At 29.6% G+C, this 24227-nt stretch overlaps 2 protein-coding genes across 3 annotated transcripts; one reads left to right on the forward strand and one right to left on the reverse strand.

Moving 5' to 3' along the window:
* Positions 1-5071: 5071 nt before the first annotated feature.
* Positions 5072-18523, reverse strand: LOC145743455 (bromodomain-containing protein 3-like). 2 transcript variants are annotated; one of them, XM_082561420.1, is made up of 23 exons: positions 18389-18523; positions 18012-18194; positions 17798-17935; positions 17486-17653; positions 17153-17314; positions 16673-16960; positions 16453-16548; positions 16249-16367; positions 16044-16172; positions 15677-15908; positions 15281-15385; positions 14934-15088; positions 13983-14163; positions 13731-13866; positions 11630-11743; positions 11334-11453; positions 9273-9334; positions 8934-9059; positions 8661-8855; positions 8365-8532; positions 7216-7323; positions 6889-7064; positions 5072-6482 (listed from the first exon to the last, which is right to left on the reverse strand). In XM_082561420.1, exons 1-23 carry the CDS (start codon positions 18392-18394, stop codon positions 6221-6223), a joined length of 3429 nt encoding a protein of 1142 aa, XP_082417546.1. In that variant the 5' UTR covers positions 18395-18523; the 3' UTR covers positions 5072-6220. The 2 variants fall into 2 exon arrangements, with proteins under 2 accessions (XP_082417546.1, XP_082417544.1); XM_082561418.1 differs by having other exon boundaries at positions 16453-16551.
* A 2287-nt stretch (positions 18524-20810) lies between these two features.
* Positions 20811-23973, forward strand: LOC145743444 (WD repeat-containing protein 5). Its single transcript, XM_082561404.1, has 8 exons — positions 20811-21236; positions 21423-21496; positions 21586-21765; positions 21962-22045; positions 22284-22462; positions 22603-22636; positions 22816-22978; positions 23387-23973. The coding sequence occupies exons 1-8, from the start codon at positions 20963-20965 to the stop codon at positions 23485-23487; spliced, it is 1089 nt and encodes a 362-aa protein (XP_082417530.1). The 5' UTR covers positions 20811-20962; the 3' UTR covers positions 23488-23973.
* The last annotated feature ends 254 nt before the right edge of the window (positions 23974-24227 follow it).

A 24227-nucleotide genomic window follows, 5' to 3' on the forward strand; every position in this document is an offset into this window, starting at 1 on the left:
TGTAAACGACATTTTGCCGAAATTTAGATCGAATTTCTTTTCCGAATTTTTAAAGCATTTTCTATAAGAAGGTTGGTTTATAAATAGTTGATAAACAAGATCTTATTGTCAGTAAAATTTGCTTTTAGTTATTTAATTTAGTTAATTTGTAACCTGTTAATAAAAAAATTTTAATCACAAGACAAATGGGGAATCACCTAACTTGCAGTGTTTCCATAAATATTAACATTTTATTTAAAAAGCAGTTTGTTTATCCTCGAATATTATAATATATTCTATACTATATTTTACTTAGCATTATACATTAACATCTTTGATTGCATATATATTTTAGATTTTTAACACTAACGCCATTTATTATGATTTAATATTTAGTTAAAACGGAAGTTCAAAGCTTAGTTTAATTTGGCGGTGAATCAATTTAAAGATGACGAATAAATCAAATTTAACTGTTTAAAAACTATGCATAGTCAATGTAGTTAAAAAAAATTATAGATCGAGTTTTATATAATTAGTTTAAGTTTATATTTTAACAGATTCCTTGATTATAAATTGAATGTTAAAATTCTAAAAAACGATTTATTTTTTAGTTCAACGTAATATGTTGTCTTAAATATTAAACATTAGTTTAATTATTTTCTTGTACTAAAACAGATAAAAATGTGGTTATTTAAAATATCAACTGTTTTGAGTATAATAGTAGTTTGTCTTTACATGGCAAATAGTGAAAATATTGAAAATATTCAATCTCGTTTACCAAGCTTTATAGAAGGCCCAAACCGAACCGAACCAGTTTATTTTGGTTATAGCTTTGCTCTTTATGCAGAACAAGCTGAACCCACTCTTAATATAACGTAAAAATCCTTAAAAAAATGTTATTTTTTAAACTTTTTTTATAAATTAAAAAAATAATTTTTAAATTTTAAAGCTTTTTGATTGGTGCTCCAAAGTCACGTGGTTCTACGTCATACCGAAAATCAGCAAGAATAGCGAAAAATGTGACGTTGGTTAATAGACACGGTGACGTCTTCACCTGCCCGTTCGGCTTCAATGATTCGAGTAAAAGTTGTTACTCAACAAGGCCCCCACCTGTCAATCAAACCCTGAGACCAGATATTGTAACCTCAAAGGAAGCTTTAGGTTTGTCGCTGGGGAATGCATTCGATTCGCAAAATGTTACGGTAAGTTAGAACATAAAACAGAAGACAGGCATATTTTTTACAACTTAAAAAATTATATATAAGTATAAGGGCCTTATAGGACAAAATTTAAGAAAGGCACAAAACGTGCAAAAACAGACAATTTTATGCGTTTTATATAATAGCCTTCAACGCAAAACAATATGTGAAAAATTAAGATACTTTTGTACCCAATGCCTAAAAAATTACAGTATTAAAACAAAGGTCCCATGTGCTGAATTAGTAAATCTTAATCTATTTTATTTTTAATAGTTATAACAAAGAAAATATAAAGATTTTACTTTAAAAGTTAAATAGGGGGATATTAAGATTTAACTTAGATTATTTTTTTTTATGTTTGCAGATGTGCGCTCCTTTGTTAATGAAGGATTGCACTACTCTAAAAATAACTCAAGGTATTTGTTATGTCTCGCATAACTTTGGTCAAACGTGGATGGAATTACAAGCTAATTTTGAACCAGGTGAATTAGTAAAATCCTAATTAAAACTTGGCGTATTTTGTTCATCTATCAATCCAGTTAACTTGAGTTTAAAAACACAACAGATTTTGTATTACAAAGTTAGAAAATTATGTGCAAACTTATACAAACTATAGCATGTATTAAATCATACAATTTTAGTCATTTTTTGCTATTACAAAAATGAATTGTTTGTTGTGTCGTATGAATTACTATTGTCAACGTTAATTTAGTTAAATAGTAATAAAAATGTCAAGTATTTATCTTCCAAACAAAAACTTGAATCACTTGTACTTTACAAGCTTTTCTGGTTTTTATACTTTTCGGTCCTATTTTTTTGAAAACCCTATATGTAAAAGTGATTAAATTCTTTTTAGAATGTCCTACTGCTCATCTTGACTTAATATTCCTCATTGATGGAAGTGGATCTATTAATTTCAACGATCCTTTAAACTTTGGTCGGGTAAAGGATTGGATAATTGATGTTGCTGCCTACTTTGATATTATGGTATTCGCTGATGTGGGAGTAATACAATACTCACATTATTATGAAGACAGGTAAACAACCTTGTTGTATTGTAGCTTGCTGGACGATATATTTATATACAAAAAGCTATAATATATGCCTTTTTAAAAGCCATAATACTAAAAAAATGCTGTTTGTGATATACGGGCAAATTACTACAGACAGAAAGTTTTTTTACATGCGATTTGGTAGTAAACAACTTAAATGAATAAAAAACCACTCTATAAGGCGGATACCCAACTAGTATTGCTTAACTTTAAAATATTTTTGAATAACAAAGAGAACTTTAAATATACAAGCAAGTTTAGTAATAAATAAATCTGCATTTGTAGGCCATTAACTGAGCAACCTGATATAGTCACTGAAATTGCTCTTGGTCAATACAAGAAGCAAGCTGACTTTGCTGTAAGTCATACTGTCCTTTATTTAATATACTGGCAACCTAATCTATAGAAAACATACAAAAAACATATAACTACTTTATAAACATGAATATTTGAAATTGATTGTTTTAATTCTAAAAGAAAATTAAATCATTTATTTACCAAGCTTGTATTGTGTTGAGTGGTGTCTTTAGTTTGTAAAATTTTAATTCTATTAATATTATTTAAACTATATTCAAAAAAAATAATTAAAGGCAGCAGTAGATGCGATTCAACTTCAAGGACTTACAACCTTCACTGCTCACGCTATCAATAAAACTGTGTTGGATTTTCAAAACTCAACGAATTTTCTTGATAGCTCGACAAGAAAAGTTATGATATTAGTTACAGACGGAAGGTAAAAATCTTAACCAATTTTTTTTTACATACTTTAATAAGCAGAAAAAACTATTAAAATGAAATAGAAGGTTCCTTCTGAAATAAGACGAATTGTACAATTATACCGTTACTATATTTTCATATATTTTAGTGCAAGCGACCCAGAAGATTTAGCTCAATCAGCAGCTTATGCAAGATCACTTGGAATCACCATTTTCTCTGTAGGAGTGGGAGATTACGTGTTAGAAGAATTACAGGTAAGATAACTACTATAAATCATAACATTTCAACAAAAATGTGTAAGTATGTTATTTGCAAAATTGAGCCAAGTATATTCACATTTTTTTATCAACTTAAAGTGATAGGTTATTATATTTTACTGGAAAAGAGTGTGCTGTTAACATAATTGAGCTACCAGTAAACACTAGGCTTAAGGGCGAATAGTGTGGCATTTAGTGCGGCTTGAACCCAAAACTTTTTAGCTAGTTTGTTCCTATAAACAGTGTACCACACTGCCGGACTAAACAGATTTACATTTGCAAATAGCAGCGTGTTTTTAATATACGCTGTCCTCTACATGATATGGCTCTATTAAGCTTTTAAAATTAGTATTTTAAATAAAGTAGTTTACCAAAACATATTTTTTAAAGATTATTAGTTCTGGTGTAAACGGGAGCAATGTTCGAGTTTTTGGGCTCACAAATTTCACCGATCTTAACTCTATATCGGGCGAACTCGTCGGCGAAATCGAAGGTGATGTCATATTTTATTTTGTGACGTCATAATATAATACTATAGTAACGTCAGAACACTTTTTTTGATACAATGTGCATGTACTGATAACTTTATAAGCAACTGGACTTAATAAAAATATTTATCCGGTTAAATGACGTCATTTTTTACCGAATCAGTGACGTCATAATATAAATTGTCTTGCTTTTATTTAAACAGCTAGAACAGGAAGAAACCAGACCAACAACTTGCAGCAACTTGAGATTGGGTTGTCTACAGAATGGTCACTGGCAAGTATACTAACCACTAATAATACAACAACCTTTTATCTTATTCTTTTTCTTTCTTTTCCGGCAACTTTTTCTCATTAAATTCACGCAAAAATCGAAGCGCGTATCGGTAACATAGAATTAAGTAAAATAGTGTTTAAATTTTAATAATTCTCGGGCGCCAAACTAAAATAGGAGTCGGTGAATTAAGAAAAAAAAGAAAGAATAAAAATTCAAGTATGTATTTGCATCAGGTAAGTTGTATTTTATGTAAGTCAAGCTTAAATACAACGCTTTTAGCAAAAAAATACTTTTTTATATTTTTGAGATAATTAGTTATCTGCTTAGGATTGCTGATATCGTTTTGGAGGGACTCGATCCTGAGATCTTAAGGACGAAATTTGATAACAATATTTTTGGAGAATCTCTGATGTAAATAATGTAGAGCTCGTTAAAACGGAAAATTAAACTTAACTGAGCTAAAAAAACACAAAAAAGTCAATATTGTAAGTAAAACTAACTAGTTTTTTTTTTAATTAAAGCTACGTTAATCAAACTAAAGCCCTGTTCACACGGCGTACGCAACGTAACGTAACATAGTGCAAGATTCGCAACCATTTAAAATGAACAGGGTCGTTCACACTTACGAAAGTTCGTTCACACTTACGAAAGAACAGGGTCGTTCACACTTACGAAAGTTTACTTTTATTAGGTATTGTTTATTAAAATTAAAAAAAAAATCCCTAGAACTCGTAAAGTTATGTAACGCAACGTTACCTTGTTGTGTGAACAGGCCTTAGAGATTATATATTAAATATTGCAAACATTTTCTTTTAATTTAAAACTTATATTTTGGGTAATATAACTACCTGTTTTGTATGTCTAAGCTATCAAACCATCTATATATTGACTCTGTGATAATGTTGGTCGAATTTAATATTTTCAAATTATACAACTCGCAAAAACTCGCTTAAAAAAACGAGAAAAAAAATCAACTTTTAGAAAAAATAAAAGAGCACAAAAAAAACAAAAATTGCAGATTTAACAAAATTGACTATTTAACATAAACATAACAGATCACTAATAAACTGAAAAAAATTTACGCATGTTTTTTCTACGCGAATAAAGAATAAATAAAATTGTAGCGAGAATAGAATGAATAATTAGGGGTTAATATAAGGGACCTTTTAATAATTGTTAGGCAGATTAAATTGTTACTAAATTACATAAATTTTTACAACTCTGAAAATGTGCGAATTCAGGAGAAAAGGACAAATATGAATATTTAGTACCAAACTTTTTTTATGGATTTTAAATATATTAAATACAACAGAATTTAATTTTCATCCAAATTATTAAAAAATATTGTATGTGCATTTAAATAAAAAACAAAGCTATTTTAACCCTAAAGTTAAGTTACTTAACTTAAAATTATTTAATATTTTTAACCGTATTTCGTTAACTATTATCATTTTAGATATCGATGTAACCTAATATTATATCACAAACACATTTATTTCACAATAAATACAAATAAAAAGGTATATGTGGTTGGGTTTGGCGCTTGCACATATTTCAACAAAAATTTAAAAAAAAACACAAAAAATGCAACACGGATTTTTTTACAGATTTCTATTTTAAAGTAGTCTCGAAGCAGCGTTAAGCAAAAGCGCGCCAGGAATTTTAGAAATCCAAGGTCGACTAATTTCTGTACAGCAATAGATTGTACAATGTGCCGAATTATTAACGCATAATTGCAACACAATGGCAAACAATCAAAATTAAAAGTTTTTTATTTTAAATCCCAAATGTCATTACAAATTAATTATTTTTTTAAAAGTTTTAACTTTATTTTATTTTTTTTTCGATTATTTTTAACGCAAATTAAAATAAAACTTTTTTCGAATGTAGTAAGCCTAACACTGGATTTTATTTTATTTTTTTTATATTTAACAGAAAATCTAAACCCAGTCACGTCATCACAACTCTAGAGTGCTGACGTCACAAAAAGTTTAGAAAACTATGACGTCATTATTTGCAAACTTAAATGACGTCATTTTTATCCCAAATAAAGTGATGTCATATAAAGAGGCAGAACGTCAATGTGCGTGACGTCAGAAATTTATGACGTCATAGAAATCGTGGAACGAACGAAATTGTTGAAATCGCATCTAAGCTACGAAAAGCTTTCGAAAGAAAATTACCTAAAAAAAAAAAAGAAAAAATCTCCCGACCCGTCCGGGCACAGTCACGGTAACTGTTCGGGCGCGGTCGGTCACATGATGTTCTCCTCAAATTTCTTCATAATGTCCGACTGCTGATTCATATCAATCTGACCCGACATCTGCTGTCGTCGACGCCTCTGCTGCTCCCTCATGCGGGCGATGCGATCGCGGTCTGCTTGCCCTTCAGGTGGCGCCGCTGAGTCGACTTGGGTTTGTTGCTGCTGTGGTGGGGTCTGTTGTTGTTGTTGAATTGGATTCGTTTTGGCAGCGAGTCGACGCGCGTTTTCTAACCCCTCTTCCTCTTCACGCTCTCTGTGACGTAATAAAGGAAAAAATTATAAAATATTTTTGTTTTTTTTACGAAATTTAAGAAAAACAAAAAATGAAATTTTTAACATTACTTTTGTAATAGGTTGTATAATTGCTAGTTTAAATATCCATATATTGCAATAAACATTGTTTAAAAACTAACAATGATTTAATATCGCACAGGAATGAGACGTCATTGGAATAAATTTACCATAACGACACTTTAGTATGCTTTATTTAGGTAAGACTAGTCAATAGCCCCTGCCCTACAGTCAGAATTGATTTGTCCTAGTATGGTCGCAACTCACAACTTATATTTTCCCACACTAATTTGTCCAGGCACCACAAACAGCAGTTTTTTATACATATATATATAGAACGAACGATAATAAATTTGACGAATAATTACCTCATTTTTTCTCTTTCCATTCTCATTTTCTCCTTTAAATTGTGCTCCTTTTCCACTCTTCTTAACTCTTCTTGTTGCTTTAGAAGAGACTCAAAATGTTTACGCTCCTCTGCTTGTTTTTTAAACGCTTCAAAGTTGTTTGCTGCATTGGTGGGCCGGGGGAGCTGTGGGGTCACCTTTGGAGGAAAAAATAGTTTAAATTTGAGGGTGGGTTTATGAAAAAAAATTCAATTAAAAAAGTAAAAAATAAAATTAATGAGTAAAAATGTTAAAAAAAAAAAATTCAATAAATGGTTACTCTAATGTTTTTTTTAATTATTAACTAACTTGAGGAGCTGGAACATTTGATGATGTTACTGGGGTTGGTTTTGCCCCCCATCCTGCTCCTAAATTACTCCATGAACTCCGGTTCTTCATCTTGATCTCTGCTTGACGCTGGAGGAGAAAAAAAAGAAATTCGAAAAATTGAAATTTAAAAAAAGAAATTTATTTTAACAAAAAATTATTTGTATCGCTTTTCTGCCCTCAAAAAAATAAGACTGTAAAATACAAGAAAGAGTTTAGGGGGACTGAAAAGTCTAAGAAAGAATTTGGGGGGACTGAAAAGTCTGAGAAAGAATTTAGGGGTAGGCTGAAAAGTTAAAGAAAGAATTTGGGGGGACTGAAAAGTCTGAGAAAGAATTTAGGGGTAGGCTGAAAAGTTAAAGAAAGAATTTGGGGGGACTGAAAGGTCTGAGAGAGAATTTGGGAGACTGAAAAGTCTAAAAGAGAATTTAGGGGGACTGAAAAGTCTAAGAGAGAATTTAGGAGGACCGAAAAGTCTGAGAGAAAATTTGGGGGGACTGAAAAGTCTGAGAGAGAATTTGGGGGTACTGAAAAGTTTGAGAGAGAATTTGGGAGACTGAAAAGTCTGGGAGAGAATTTGGGGGACTGAAAAGTCTGGGAGAGAATTTGGGGGACTGAAAAGTCTGGGAGAGAATTTGGGGGACTGAAAAGTCTGGGAGAGAATTTGGGGGACTGAAAAGTCTGAGATAGAATTTGGTAGACTGAAAAGTCTGGGAGAGAATTTGGGGGACTGAAAAGTCTGGGAGAGAATTTGGGGGACTGAAAAGTCTGGGAGAGAATTTGGGGGACTGAAAAGTCTGGGAGAGAATTTGGGGGACTGAAAAGTCTGGGAGAGAATTTGGGGGACTGAAAAGTCTGGGAGAGAATTTGGGGGACTGAAAAGTCTAAGAGAGAATTTGGGGGACTGAAAAGTCTGGGAGAGAATTTGGGGGACTGAAAAGTCTGGGAGAGAATTTGGGGGACTGAAAAGTCTGGGAGAGAATTTGGGGGACTGAAAAGTCTGGGAGAGAATTTGGGGGACTGAAAAGTCTAAGAGAGAATTTGGGTAGACAAGAAAATACATGAAGAAAACCAAACCACTAAAAACACTTCATTTATTTTGCTATAATTTTTAACAATTTTTACTTTTACCTTTTTAACCAAGTTAGGATCTTCCTGTAGGAAAGTAGAAACAGGTTTAACATTCTCAGTTTGCGGGGGATTAGGGGTTCGATTTACAGGGGGGACCTCTGTAGGCTGGGGAGTTATTCGAGGCTGCTGGGGGGTGATTGCTTGAGGGGGTTGTCTGACTGGGTTGGCCTAAAAAATAATTTACAAAAATCAGTAAAATTTTTTTTTAATGTTTTAAATATCCGAATTTTTAAATAAATTTACATTGAATACTACTTAAGTAAAACACTTAAGATTTTTTGTTTAAACCAACTTACATTAGTATACGAAGGATTTCCATATTGGGACTGAGTTCTTGGAATTAAATCATTTTTATCCCTGACTTGGTTTTGAATATTCTGGTGCTGACCGTTGGATAAATTTTGGGGGGGGATTTGTGTTCTAGGGGGGGCCGGGGCTGAGGTAGGTTGTTGTTGTTGTTGTCGTGCTGGTTTTGGGGGTTGATTCAAGTTCTAGAACAAAAAAAAATTTTAGTTTTTTTTGTAAAAGTATTTACTAAACATAAATTTTTGGGTGAAACTTTTTTTTACCTGTTGTATAGGTTGTTGCGGTAAAGTTCGGGGTGTTGTTAGGTTGGGTGGGGGTGATATCCTGGGGGGTTGTTGCACAGGGTTAAGGGGGTAAGCAGGGGCTTTTTGAACAGGTTGTGGTGGCGCCTAAAAACAAATAGTTTATTCTTTATTTAAAAATAAATAAATATATAAAAAAGTTTTTTTCTAGAAATAAAAAAAATTAAAATTAAAACAAAAAAAAAAACAGAATTATAACAAAAAACAATAAACTATTTAAGTTATTTTTCAATCGATAACTAAGTAATTTTAAGTAATACTTAATTCTATTGAGTAAATTCTAAATAGAATTCTGTTTACCTTTGTTGGAATTAAAGCCTGTTGGGAAGAAGTAAATGGTTTTTGTTTTCGTTTTTCACTTTCTGTATTCATATAATCAAGTTAAATATAAGGTAATAACCCAAAATTGAGTTATATTTATATTATATATCTTATGCCAACAATGTTACATATTCTTAATACTTACCATCACACTTTAATTAATTCTACTATAAAAATTACTAAAAATCGTATTATTTTTTGATGCTACTGACTAATTAACTAACTAAGATATTTAATATTTATTTTCTTTTCTGTTTTCGTAACTTTGTAATTATAAAAATGTAAAAGTTATCCATATATAATAAAGCTTTAAAAAATAAAAGCGGCTGGTATGTATATATATCCAATAAGCGAACAAAATAAATAAAACTGCCGTCTGCACAGATAAATTATCACTGGCAAATATAAGTTTAAAGTTGTGACCATATTACAACAATTAAAATGCCAACTGTAGGGTGGGCAACTAGTGTTTACAAAGGCAATATATATACACTGTAAAAAAATGTTGTGATATTTTTTTTAAATTTTTTTCTGGCTTATACATTTATAAGACTATTCCTGAACTAATAAATCTGCCTTAACCCATGTCTAATATCTTTTATTTCCTGGCACACAATATATTGAATTATTCATTTGTATTTTTTGTAACGAATTTAAGAACAATGCACATTGTGACAAAACTACTAAAGAAAAATAAACTGATTAGCACTTTAGAAAAAATATTTTGAAACAATTTTTTGGTATAAAAACAACATCGAAAATAGGTCAAAATACATTTTAATCCAAAGCTAGAATAAAATGTTGTTATTTTAACTTTGCCACGTTAATAAAATAGCAAAATTCCTAATTTAAAATTTTTTTTTTAAATTTGTTGAGTTATATTTTTCGTGGCAAAGAAAAAACAACAACGGTTTCAAAAAACAGATGATTTAAACTGACTGGCACACAAAGCTTTCTATGGCATTATTGATACATTTTGTAGCTTTTAGAAATTGAGAATTTCCATTGAAGTGAGGGTAAAAAAACAACATAAATACACAAAAAAACAAACAATAAAAACAAAATAGTCGTCATTAATTAGGCTTTAAATTGGTAAATATAAAAACATTTAAGATTCAGGACGAACACACAAAATATTCGGACTTAAGTTTTTAATATTAGGCCAAAAATTTTAAAACAAATTATTATCATAAAGTCAAAAAAATTAGAAATATCAATTTTGAAAAATAATTAAAAAAAATTGAAATTTAAAATAGAAATTTAAAGCAGCAATGTCACAAAGTGCAAAGGTATCAAAAATTTTTATGCCAAGTTTTTTGTGTGTGCCAGCGTCATCTGATTTCTGAAACTTTCTAACTAACTAAACTTTTACAGGGCTGTTCTTAGTAACTTTCATATAACATTTACATATATAAAAACACTGATAATTGAAGTCATAAAATATTAAAAATATTTGTAAAAAAATGTAGATTTTAGCTCCATTTAGTTTGATATTTATAAAATACTTTTTTATCGACGTAAAAAATAATTTTTGAAGTACCCAATTTAAGAACAGCCCCTTTGAATGCTAATCATTAATTGTGCAAAAACTTTAAAAATTTTACAAGAAATTTGATTGTTTTGTGGTGAAAAAATATCCCAAAAAAGTCCTAATTACCTATGTTAAAACAACTTTTAATATTTGGAACTGTAAAATTGTACGTTTTAAAAACAAAATGCCATCGAATACAAAAATAAAAATTTTAAGACTGAAATTAGCCTTAATATTGTATCTACTAGTTATCATTGTTTTAAATGGCAACAGGTTAAGTTACATACCCCCATACAATACTAATAAAAGTATAACCCACTTTAACGGTTTAAAATAGACAAAGTTAACTCTATCTTATAATTGGTGTAATTAAACAATTATAAAAAATAGTTTATAAAAATTTGTATGAAATTGACTTCAAGATTTTACCCCAAAAAATCAAATTTTAGCTTCAACAAAGCAATTGTGCTTAAACCTAACTCAAACTCAACTTAAGTAAGCTCAAGTACCTGACTCGGAGTCGGACGTATCGGACGTGCTTGAGGACGAAGTGTCAGAGTCAGATGAACTAGAAGAGCTTGCGGACAGTCTGCTTGCACCAGCAGAAGTTTTAGTTGTATTTGATTTGCCTGAAAAAATAGAAGTTTTGTTAATTTTGAACAACAAAAAAATAAAAAAAATGTAAAACAAATTTAAACGAGTTTTCAACATTTTTCATTAAGTATAAAAAATTAACAAAAGTTAAATAATACATTTACAGCATATGAACCTTGATTAAAACAGATAAAAAATCTTGAAAACTTACTTTTTTTAGGTTTTTTCGGCATGCCAAGTTTGTCACTAACATCTTCTAATCTTTTCTCTAATTCTTCTTTCTTTTTTTGTGTAATTTGCTCTTTAGATACAGGTTGTTTCTTTGCTGTAAGTACAAAAATTAAAACAATGAAAAACCCTAAAAAAAAATGTATATGGGCAATTCTTCAGTAACGGAATTACAATTACTGTGGTTTACAAACTTATAATTTTTTTTTTTAATATAATTGAAATTATTTTTTAAGTTAAAACAACCCATATATTGCCATTCTAAATTTTTACAAGCATAGAAGTCCAGTTCGAACTTCTATGCTTCTTAAAAATTGAAAAATGTTTGGTAACGGAATTACGCCAATAAATTAGATATAAAAAGTTGGGTAATACTTAATCCCAATTCGTCTGAATGTTATAAAAATTAACTTAAATTAAACATGTGTAAATAATTGTCTTTATTAAAAGCAACAAAAAGATACCAAATTTTTTTAGTTAGGGTTTAAAAAATATTTATTTATTGACAAATTAACTTAAAAAAACCTGGTAACAGAATTACACTTTAAGTAACAGAAAGACACTGTCTAATTTTGGCATGTAACTTTAGTCTTAAATTTACTCAATTTCAGATAAAATTAAAAAAAATAGTTTTAGGTACTGTTAAAATAAGAAACAAACCTAACTAAAAATTTTTTTAAAAAATCTTGGTAACGGAATTACAAAACTAAAAACTACTAGGTTTTTTTTTAATCAAACTCTTAAACAGAACAAAACAAACCAAATTTTAAAAACTCTAACTACCATTTTAACAAAAACTACAAACATAACTCCAAAAATAAAATTAACAAACAAACATAACATGTTTAAAATTCTAAATCGCTAAACTCTAAATTAGTAATAAAATTGACGTCGCAGAAACAGTTTGTTACACCTAAATAAAATGGATAATTATGCAAAAACAATAAGTCTAGTGGGTAAAATAGCTTATAATATTGTTTGAATATGCCAAATATCAGTTAAAAATCAACTTGTTAACTATGAATATTTTTATTTAATTTTATTTAGTAATATATGTACCCATAAAACTAATTTATAAATTTCAAAACTACCTTCTCACAAAATTAAAAAAAATGGATATTGTATTACAATGCCATTTCATTTTTTTACTTATAAAAATAATTATATTATTTTAAATCACTTAAACCAGGCAGAATAAGCATTTCTACAAAATCTCTGATATTGTAATTCCGTTACCCGTAATTCCGTTACCATTATTGTAGATAAAATTGATAAGGAACATTAAAGTTAAGTTTTTATTTATAGTACTTAACAACTAAAATCAGAGAATTAAAAATATTAAAAGTTGTATTTGATTAAATTTTAAGTTATAAAACTTTTTATGTAAATTCGGTAACGGAATTACCTATATTCTTACAAGTTAAAAACTTAAAAATTGCTAATTTTTAAATTGTAATATAGAATTTGTTGTTTAACTTATGTTAAGCATATGTTTAAACCTCTTATACTAACACATTACAAATCTGTTGTAATCTGTTTTGTAACTTTTATATTAACTTAAAATTATTGCTTAAAATAGCCATAAAAGTGCAAAAAAATTTGTACATTTTAAATTTAAAAAAAAATCCACTTATAAAAAATTATTTGCCTAAATTTTTTTTAATTTAAACTTTAAATATCAAAACCAAAGAAACAGGTAAGTTAATTAAACAAATAATTTAAGTTAATTTTTTTTTAAAAAACACTTTCCCAATGAGAATTGCCCATATATATATCAAAAAAATCAAAATGTGAAACACAAACATTACCGTTACCCCGACCCAGTCTGAGTTGCCTTTGGCAGTTTGGAATATTATAGATTATAATCGTCAGATAATTAAGCTGCTAATTAAGTGCCTATATCATTTATATCACATTACTCAAGGGCGCTACAGCATGAGAACAGTGGGTATCAAACCCACAACCTAATGTACCGTTTTTTCTGACTACTACACCACGCTGCTGTTTTTTTTTTTTTGTTAAAATTACAAAATGGTTCAGAAGTTTGCTGTTGTTAAAATTTTTTGAAGATTTGTTTAACTTACTGTAAGGTTTTCTAGGTTTTTTCCTGAGACATGTCATTACATATTTCTCTAATTCCCTTAATGTTGAGGGCTTCAAAGTTTCAAAATCGATTTCTATTTCATCGGGGTTTGAATCTTTTAAAGATGGTTCACGTGTCTGTTAAGTAAAAAAGGTTATTTTACTAAAAAAAAAATAAACTATTAAAAAAATGAAAAAAAAAAAAAAAAAAAAAATTACAGTTAAGATTAAATTTAGATAAAATTTGAACAAACCTGAATAATGTGAACCACTCTTCCTAATTTATCGCCAGGAAGTTTATTAATATCGAGCGAGAGTTGTCGCTTTTCGTCGTACGTCATCGGTTTCGCTGTTTCTGCCTCGTCGTTGCTGAAGTCATCACTTCCGTACTCATAAACACCAGCAGAGGGCGCTGCCCCCTTCTTTGCAGTTTTACTAAAAAAAATATTAAAAATTAGCAAAATTAGAGACAAAAAATTCATAAAAATTACCAAAATTTAAAACAAAAAAAATATTGAGTAAATATATAAATAATTTTAATTTAAGTACATATGAATCCATTAAATGCATTTCATTTAACTATTACACACAATGAACTCATAAGAGTTCAAGCATTATAAAAATCAAAAACATTAGAAATTCATAAAAACCAATGTGTAGAACACAACCTTTAATTTGTGTTTAATTAATTCAACAAAAATTTTAGATGGGTATATATAGTAGTAAATGTTTAATAAACAAAAAACCTTATCTACGGCAGTATTATTGCTTTAACATACCATATAGATAACACAACAACAACAACACTCTATTAAAGAGCACTTATGTCACATGATCATGACTCCATTGTCATGTTGATTATGACTCATCAGAAACTACTGAACAACATTTCCTTAAATTTTCCGTAATTTATAGAAACAAACCAATTAATTAGTATTACATAAAACCCTTGCAATATATTATAAATTGTTGCAATACATAAGTTTAACTGCTAAAACATGACAGTGCATATTTTTTTTAAATTTCACAAAAATTAGTAAAAAAAAACTATTTTTTTAGTTCATAAGAAGTGAAAGGCAGTTTAAAAGCATTATAACAAAAAAGGCACCTCAAAATTTTACACCTTACAAAAAAGATGATAAATAAAAAAAACAGCTATTTTATTATTTGAAAAAATATAAATTTTAAAGCATATTTTTTTTTACCCCTTCCTCGGTTTCTTTCCAGTTTCTTGTTGTTTAATATTAGTGGGTTTTGTCGAGGTAACCGGGGTGCTTAATACAGGGGCAGCTGGGGTTGTAGAAGTGGGGACCTTACCCATTGCTTTCACTTTCCTTTTACCTTTTATATCCCCTTCGTCCTGCAAAAAATGTTTCACTTATAGTTTTTTTTTACTAATATTTAACAAGTTAAACCATACACCTTTTGTTTTGTATATACATTAAATATATATATACATTATGAAAATAAATTATAAATTACTACAACATAGAAATGGTAATGTTGTTATCAATTTTTTTTTAAATGAAACAGGATCTTAATCTAATCTTACTTTCTTTTTCTTTTCCTTTCTCTTTTTCTTCTTCTTCCCAGTATCGTTTAATAAATGTTGTTGTTGTTGAGTAAGTTGAGATAATTGTGAGTGAACTTGTCTTAACTGAAGAAAAAGGTTTAATTAAGATAAACTTTAAAACTTTTTTTAAATAAAACATACATTTCAAACTAAAATCAAAGGTAAAAATAAAGGACCAGTTTAAAAATAAAGGACCAGTTAAAATAAAGGACCAGTTCTTTATCAGTTCTTTATAGGTAAAAATAAAGGACCAGTTCTTTATAGAAACTTTAGATATTTATAATTGAACGACAGTTACACAAATAGGTAGCAGAAATTTAAATTTACAAACACATTTTTATTGCTCTCTTATAAAAAATTATTAAATTTACAAACCTGATCTTGTAGTTGCGCTAATTTATTATTTCGATCGTCTTCGCTTTCAGATGATGACTCAGATTCGCTTTCCGAGGTTGTGTCTTGAACCGGTGAAGTGTGACGATGTTTCTTTTTCTTCTTCTCCTTTTTTAACTTGTCGGAGAGAGGACTGGTAAGATCTTTAGGGGGAAGATGAGTTTGAGTGATTGGAAGTAGTTCTGGTTTAGGTTCGTCTGGCATTTTTGCAAATCTAAAATTTAAAAAAAGGAATTTAAATTTTCGCAGTTTTACTAAGTTTCTTTTATTCAATAAAAAATTATTTAAATAAAACAATTGTTAAAAAAGCCCTATTTGAATGAACGTAATGATAAATTTATTTACTCACTTCATTTCAAAGACGTCTGATAATTTCTTAGCCATTGCAACAACCTCATGATCAGGAGGGTTGTACTTATAACAATTTGTAACTATCAACCTCATATCATATGCAAACTCATCAGGAGTGTGGTATTCTCTGGTAAAATAAAAAATGTTGTTTAAATATGCCAAGTTTTTGTCATTTCATATGATTAAAATTGCCATTTTTTTACCTGTTGTCCATCTTCTTTCGCATAGTTCCCAAATCCATGGGTTGTTTTATCATATCATAATAATCGTGTAAGTTTAGAAGTTCAGCATCAACTTGCTTATAAAATGGCCATGCAAAACTCTAAAAAAATTTAAAAATAGTAAGTCACAATCGAATTATAAAACTGAAAGATTAAACAAAAGTTGGAATGTTTATATTGACTTACCGCATGTTTTTTTGAATGAAAATCTTTTAATATATTGCTGCAATACTTTAATTGTTCGGTAAGTTTTGTCATTTTTGGTCTTTTCGTGTGGAGTTCCTGCTTTAAATATAATAACAAAAGTTTTACTTTAATTTTAAAAATTACACAAAAAAATGTATTTTTTTAAATAAAGTTTTTTGTGCTATATATAAGTTAAATAAATTCAAATTTAACTACTTACGTTTTCTTCGGAATCAAGATCACGAGATCGAGGCGGTCGGATCGCTCTTCCCGAACTCTCTCTCCTCCCTAAGGACTGAACTCTTCCTGGGACCCTAGTAGTTGTTTCCATTGGATCAAGGTCCTCGAGACCAACAGAAGAGTCCTCGTTGTGAGAGGTATCATGATCAGGAGATAAAGCAGTTGGATTTTTACCAGCTACAGTTGTTATTACAGGAGTTGTGGTGTCTGCTTTTCTTTTTATTCCTTTCTTTGCTTTGGAGGGCATGGTAGGAATTTGGGTCGAGTTCTGTTAAATAATTTATGAAGTTAAATATTAAACTAGATCGAAATCAACTATGTATACTTTACATGCACTTTGCATAAGAGTACAGGCAATATAAAATTAACCTATCAGCTACTATTATTTATTTGAAGAAGGAATATAAGGTTATGAATATTTTAAAGCATATGTGTATATATATAATTGCCAATTGCTTACCTGCAAACATGAATTGTTTCTGATTGAAGCAACTGGTTGAGAGCTGATCATAGCTTGTTGTCCATTAGAAGCTTCAGGTTGGTAAGTTGTAAGTTGTGGAATAGGAATATGATCGTTACTGGATGAGACAGAATGTGTGGGTTGAATAGGGGAGGGGGGGGGCTGTGATGAAAAAAAATAGTTATTAATGAAAAAATGTAGAAATCATTCAAACTTAAAAATGAATTTTTGACATTTTATGTTTACTGTAGGAATTGCCTAATTTTGTATAGTTTTTAAAATTTTGTTAATTTTTTAACTTGGCTTAGATTTTTTTTCAAATAAGCTATTAACCTGTGCATCTTGGGTATGTCTTCTTGTCATTGAACTGGCAGGAGCTCGATTCTTTTTCTTGTTTTTGGAAGGTGGGACAACTTCAATTTCTTCTGGAGGTAAATCCCGAATTTTTTGAAGAAAATTTTTCTCTAAGGTTTGGGCCATTAGAACGACATCGTCTGTAGGCTAAATTTAAAAATAATTTGTTATTATTACAAAAAATGTTAAACTTTTAGCACTTTTTAAATTTTATTTGCTTAATTTATACATAGTTTATTTTTTACATTAATCTATTGCATAAATTTTTTTTAATAAATAACCAAATCTTACCTTATTGTAAATATAGCAGTTTGAAAACATTAAATTGAAATCCTGCAAACATTCTTTTGCAGAATAATATTTATTCGTTTCCAGTTTTTTCTTAATAAGTGCCATGTCCATCGGTTGTTTAATAATGTCAAAATAATCCTAAGAAATGTAAGAAAAAGGTTTGTCGTTCAACTGTTAACCGAATACATATAAATAATAAAAATGATAAACTTACAGGTAATCCAAGTTTAACTGGATCTACAGGTGCGTGAAAGGGCCATGCAAAATGATGCTTCCACAGTGAACCTATCACCACTTTTTTCAGGTATTGTAGTTGGTTCGTAATTCGACCTTTACGTGGTACCTGCAGTGGCACCTCTACTTTAGCAACACTTTCTCCATCTGTTGCCATGACAGACTAAAACAAGAATTAATCTGTTATTCCTTTGTTACACAACATATGGGAATGTGTACACTGTTACCTAACACCTGCTAATTACTATAATCTTTCCTAATTAGAATGTTGATTTTATAATTTTGTTTTTATGTAAATCCAAGAGTTATAATCCAATTTTAGATGTTTTAATTCAGTTGATTTTGAGTATTACTTACCATCATGAAAGTATAAAGTAGATGATCAAATACACCTAACACCTATGCTATCTGCGCACTTTTTGTTTAAAACACTCCGCCACAATTAGTAGCTTCAGACCATGCTAGGTCCAACAATTTTTTTACTTAAATTCTAAACAAAAAATCAAAATATAATATTAAAAACCAAGTTAAACTAAACAAAGAAGACATGCAATAAAAATATTAAATTCAATAAGTAATTAAGTTATTTTTGCAACAATATAAAATAGAAGTGGTGTTTTATTGGTGTTGCTTAAGTTTAAAGAATTGTGTAGTTGCAATTTGTAAGTGTGGAGTTAAAAGCTAAAATGTTGTGGTATTTATGTTTTATTTTTAAACCGAGAAGGGGAAAAAAGGGCGGTAATTGTTCGCGGAAGTATTCTATCGCATCACATCTGCCTTGCGCCATCGCTACGTAATCTTTAATGCGGGAACACAACATGCGTCATAATAAAAACATCACGTGACACGCCGACATACGCGCGACGGCTTTTTCTCGACAAAAGAAACGGCGATAAAAATCGCGCGCGCAAAATTCGCACTGCCCGAATTTGAACGCAGGGCGTGAGACTTGCAACAAGGCGTTAGTGTAAACAAACGATAACTTTAACACAGGTCAAGTTAATCTTTTATTTAATCGTGTATACAAACATTTTTTTCTATTTTTAAAGACGATAATTAGTTGAAAGTTTGCAGCGGTTTTAAACAGGAACCTTAACGTCTGGTAACCTTCCGCATAAAGGACAGTCTAACGAATTAACCTATTTTATTTTTAAAAGTCAGTACAGACGATTAAGTCGACCTATAACCAAAAAAATCAAACTGTGCCACAGACAACTAACAAAAAACGCGCAAAACTTAGGTGTGTTCACCCCAACGTTTTGAAGTTAGTTTTACCTCATTTTAAGATATCAAGTTGACCCTATTTTACAACGATGATATTTGTATCATATACATTTAAACTGAATTTAAGAAATATACAATATATCAAATTTTTAAATAGATAAACTACAGCAAAACACAAAGAGTGCAAAACATTTATTTTCATTACTTAAATGTGCAAGTAAAAACATAAAACAACAATAAAAAGAGTGACATTTCTGTATTTTATTAAATAATTATAAAATAACATCTTAATATAATGGCAAACCCATCTAAAAATGGTTTAATTAACACACTGCTAAACTTGGGGTTAGTAGGTCAAATTTTTATAAACTGCAATGACAATTTTCTTTAAAAAACCTATATTCTAGCTTTATTATTCAACTATTTTAATTAAAACATATTAATTATAGTTTTATGTTTAATATATATTGTTTATTAACTTGTTGTTATGCAACTGCAATGCTAATCAGAAATTTTGTGACCTTATGAACCTACTCTAATACCCTTTTTTCAAAACAACTTAGCGACAAAAAAAATTATTTTATAACAAATTTAATTTGACCAAACTATTTAGCACTTCATAGTCGTTAATTTGCACGTGACATTCTATATAGATTGCATGTAAATAAACCAAAAATAAACTGATATAAATTTGCTCTGTAACTTTTCCAGCTGGCCTACTACGAAGAAAAGGAGTTTTCGATCCGCTTATATACCAGCTCCAAATTCGCTTCGATGTGATTGGTCCAGACCGGTCACGTGATACAACACAATTATTACGTCAATAAAAATACGCAATTTTGAACTTTTATTTAATTTACTACGCCATTACTACAACAACATTAACAAAAAGACAATATTTTTTACATTAATATAATATTTAACTATAATTTTATGCAATAAAATTCATCAGAAAGCACTGAATTAAATTTTCTTCTTTTTAATAATCCGCCATAGATGGTGACGTCACAGCATTGAGAAACGTTTGCGCTTGTTGACAAGCTATTAAACAAAAATCCTAATTTTTAACCTTTAAACGAAACAAAACACAAATTTAACATCGCTATGATCTGTATATTGCTAAATAGAATCTTTTACACGCTAAGATAACCTCGAAATGTTAAATAATACTGTATTTAGCGGCAATAAATCTGATCGCATTTCTAGACTCGTTACAGAACGAAGCCGACTCCGTTTCGCGTTTCGCCCAGTTCGCTTGCCAAATGCAGCCAAGCCTGACTCACAGAGTGCGCGGAATTGTGGGAACTTTGAGACTGAAAATTTGTTGACGTAATTTGCCATCAAAACACGTGCCATGCTTGATTTAATACGATTTGTTTTAACGAATTTTATTTCGGTTTGATAGCTTGAAGCATGTTTGATATTATCTAGCAAACTTTATAATTAGTTATGCAAGATATCTTATAAATAAGCCGGCAAACTTTAAACTCTCTTCCAACAGTTAAAATTTTTTTAAATAGAATTTTAACAAAATCAGTTTTTTATTTTTAGATAGAAACTTTTAACATTTAATTGGATTTGTTTTGCAATTTATACCTCAAAGTTGCTGTTAGCTGGTTAACGTTTCCTTTAACATAGCTTGAAGCTAACTGCTTGCTATCTTGGATTTATTTTAGTGGATTTATAACAAAGAAAAATAATTTTAAAATGTCTGAAAATGCAGTTACTGGTGATGCAAAACCACCAATCGTTCAAGAGAAAAACAAGACAATTTCATCGAATAATGGAAGTAGTGAAACTATAACAAATACAACGACAACTACAACCACAAAATCCCAAACCAAATCATCGTCCAGTAATATTGCAAGTAAAACCCAACAACAAAAACCGAACTACACTTTAAAATTTACGATGGCTGGCCACACAAAAGCGGTTTCTTCGGTCAAGTTTAGCCCAGATGGCAATTGGCTAGCTAGTTCGTGTAAGTCTGTAAATTAAATGTCTAATAATGGAACTTACTAATGTACTGCATATATTTTTTACCAATATACGGTATACATTTAACTTGAGCCAAGGTCTTACTCATAAACATTATGACAATGCAGTATTAGGGATAAAACTAAGAACCCATTATGGACTACCTCTTACATGATTTTTATTGTTGTAGCTGCTGATAAACTAATAAAGATCTGGGGGGCATATGACGGAAAATATGAAAAAACAATATCAGGACACAAATTGGTAAAAGAACCTAACACTAAGAATGTTTTATTGCATGATTTCAATGTTTTTATAAATTTTTACCCTTTTTTTAATTATTTATTTTTCAGGGAATTTCTGATGTAGCTTGGTCTTCCGACTCCCATCTTCTATGTTCAGCTTCTGATGATAAAACTTTAAAAATCTGGGATGTTGCTACCGGAAAGTGTTTGAAAACTTTAAAGGGCCACAGCAATTATGTGTTTTGTTGTAATTTTAACCCGCAATCTAATCTCATTGTTTCTGGATCAGTAAGTTACAATGTTTTATCTTACTTGTGGTTGTAATAATGACTCTAGTCACCACTTATTTTGAAATGGCTATTTTAAATCAGGGTTGCATTATTACATTTACCCTTACTTTAATTTTGGACTTTTACCTACTTTAAAAAGAAATGCATATGTCTACTATATTTTTTTTTTTTTTTACAATTTGTTATTTTTTTAGTTTGATGAAAGTGTTCGAATTTGGGATGTAAGAACTGGTAAATGTTTGAAGACTTTGCCAGCTCATTCTGACCCAGTATCATCAGTAAGTTAAATACATTGCTAATATATATATCAATTACCGATTAGAAAAAAAGATTACGGTTCTTTAGTAATTACCAAAGCATTTAAATTTATTGGCTAGACATATATATTATTAGCTTATATCCATAAACTAACAAACCTATTACGAAATATCAAAAAATGTAAGAAGATGTAATAGCTTTTTAAATTATGTTACAGAAATACCTTTACCATATTATTAAATTTCACCTATATTTTAGGTTCATTTTAACAGAGATGGTGCCCTTATAGTGTCAAGTAGTTACGATGGTTTATGTCGAATATGGGACACAGCGTCGGGCCAATGTTTAAAAACTTTAATCGACGATGACAACCCCCCAGTCTCATTTGTTAAATTTTCACCTAATGGGAAATACATTTTAGCAGCAACACTGGACAAGTAAGATTCATAATTTGTATTTCATGATAAAGTTTTTATGTTAGACTTCAAGTTAAAGATTATGTCATGATTTTTTTATAATGTATTAAAACCTTCATTTTTTTTACATATATACATATAAATGTTTTTTTATTTTTTAGCACATTGAAACTTTGGGATTATACCAAAGGAAAAGTAAGTAAAAATAACTTAATAATAATAATATGCTGATCCATAACTTATATTACCAATTTATCATTTATCAGTACCTAGACTTCTTTACTATGGTTAAAAAGCAATAAGAATTTTTACCAATAAATATATTTGATAATAATTCACCCAATAACTTTTTCTAACTCTAAATACTTTTGCAGTGCCTCAAGACCTATACTGGCCACAGTAATGAGAAATATTGTATATTCGCTAACTTCTCTGTAACTGGTGGTAAGTGGATAGTTAGTGGGAGTGAAGATAATTTGTTGTATATCTGGAATCTCCAAACTAAAGAAATCGTGCAAAAACTGTCTGGGCATACTGGTAAGTAATATTTATATATACAAATTAGAAAACTATAAAAGCGCGGTGTAGTGGTAAAAACACTTGCTACACCACACATGAGGTCGTGGGTTCAATCCCCATTGATCTTATGCTGTAGCGCCCTTGAGTAAGGCGCTATAAACGGTACGAACTCCTGCTAAGCCAGCACTTAATCAGCAGCATAATTATCGGGCAATTATAATCTCTATAATATCCTAAACTGCCACAGACAACTCGAGACTGGGTCGGAGTAACTGATGTTACTCTATGTTTAAGTTGTGCATTCGACTTTCCCACATCGAGGATAAAGATGTATACAAAAAAAAGACTTAGTAAAAACATTTTTCAGGTCTGTTGCATTCCTAGCATCTGTGTTAAATTAAACTAATTATGTTTTAATTATTTTAGATGTGGTGTTGTGTTGTGCGTGCCACCCAACAGAGAATATAATTGCATCAGGTGCTTTAGAGAACGACCGAAGTATAAAATTGTGGAAGAGTGATTTTTAAATTTAAAGTCTTTTGATTAAAACTTTCTAGAAATGCATTATTCAAACCATTGTTTATAGAACTACATTAAATTCATAATTTATCACAAAACTGGCCCAATAAACAAACTATAATATATTCATTTTTTTAATTTTCAAACCTTAGTTACAAACGTCACAAACCTTTTTCAAATAAATAATGCTCATAAACTTGGAATTGCATTTTGTAATGCATATAAAACTTGAACTATTAGAAAAATGTTCCAAACTCAATAACTATAACACTAAAATCTTTTATGCACTGTTTTTAATTTTAACTTTTGTTCATTTTTATTTCAAAGCTAATTTTGTTTCTGCTAAAACACTCAAAATTGAGCTGCCAAATTTAGAAAAAAAACTTTCATGATTTTTTGGTAGCAATTCCGTTATATTGACTCAAATGTTGTAGCAATTATATTCCTCTACTGCCTTGAAGTAGAAAATTAATGTTTAATAAAAGATTTAGTATTTTAAAGTTGTCTTTGTTTTGGACAGAAACTATAGAAAGAGAAAAAAATTAATGACGGATAGTTAGTTCTTTAATAAGCTTTAAACTAATTTATTGTTTTTTTAATGAGACTGTAAACTAAGTTTTAGCTACTAAATTATAACATTGCTAAGAAACATTACGATTCAATTTATAAATTAAATGATTTAGACAAAAATATACCGGCAGCGTGGTGTAGTGGTAAGAACACTTGCTGCACCACCATGAGGTCGTGG

Source organism: Corella eumyota, chromosome 2, assembly GCF_963082875.1.
Source record: "Corella eumyota chromosome 2, kaCorEumy4.1, whole genome shotgun sequence".
Taxonomy (NCBI): domain Eukaryota; kingdom Metazoa; phylum Chordata; class Ascidiacea; order Phlebobranchia; family Corellidae; genus Corella; species Corella eumyota.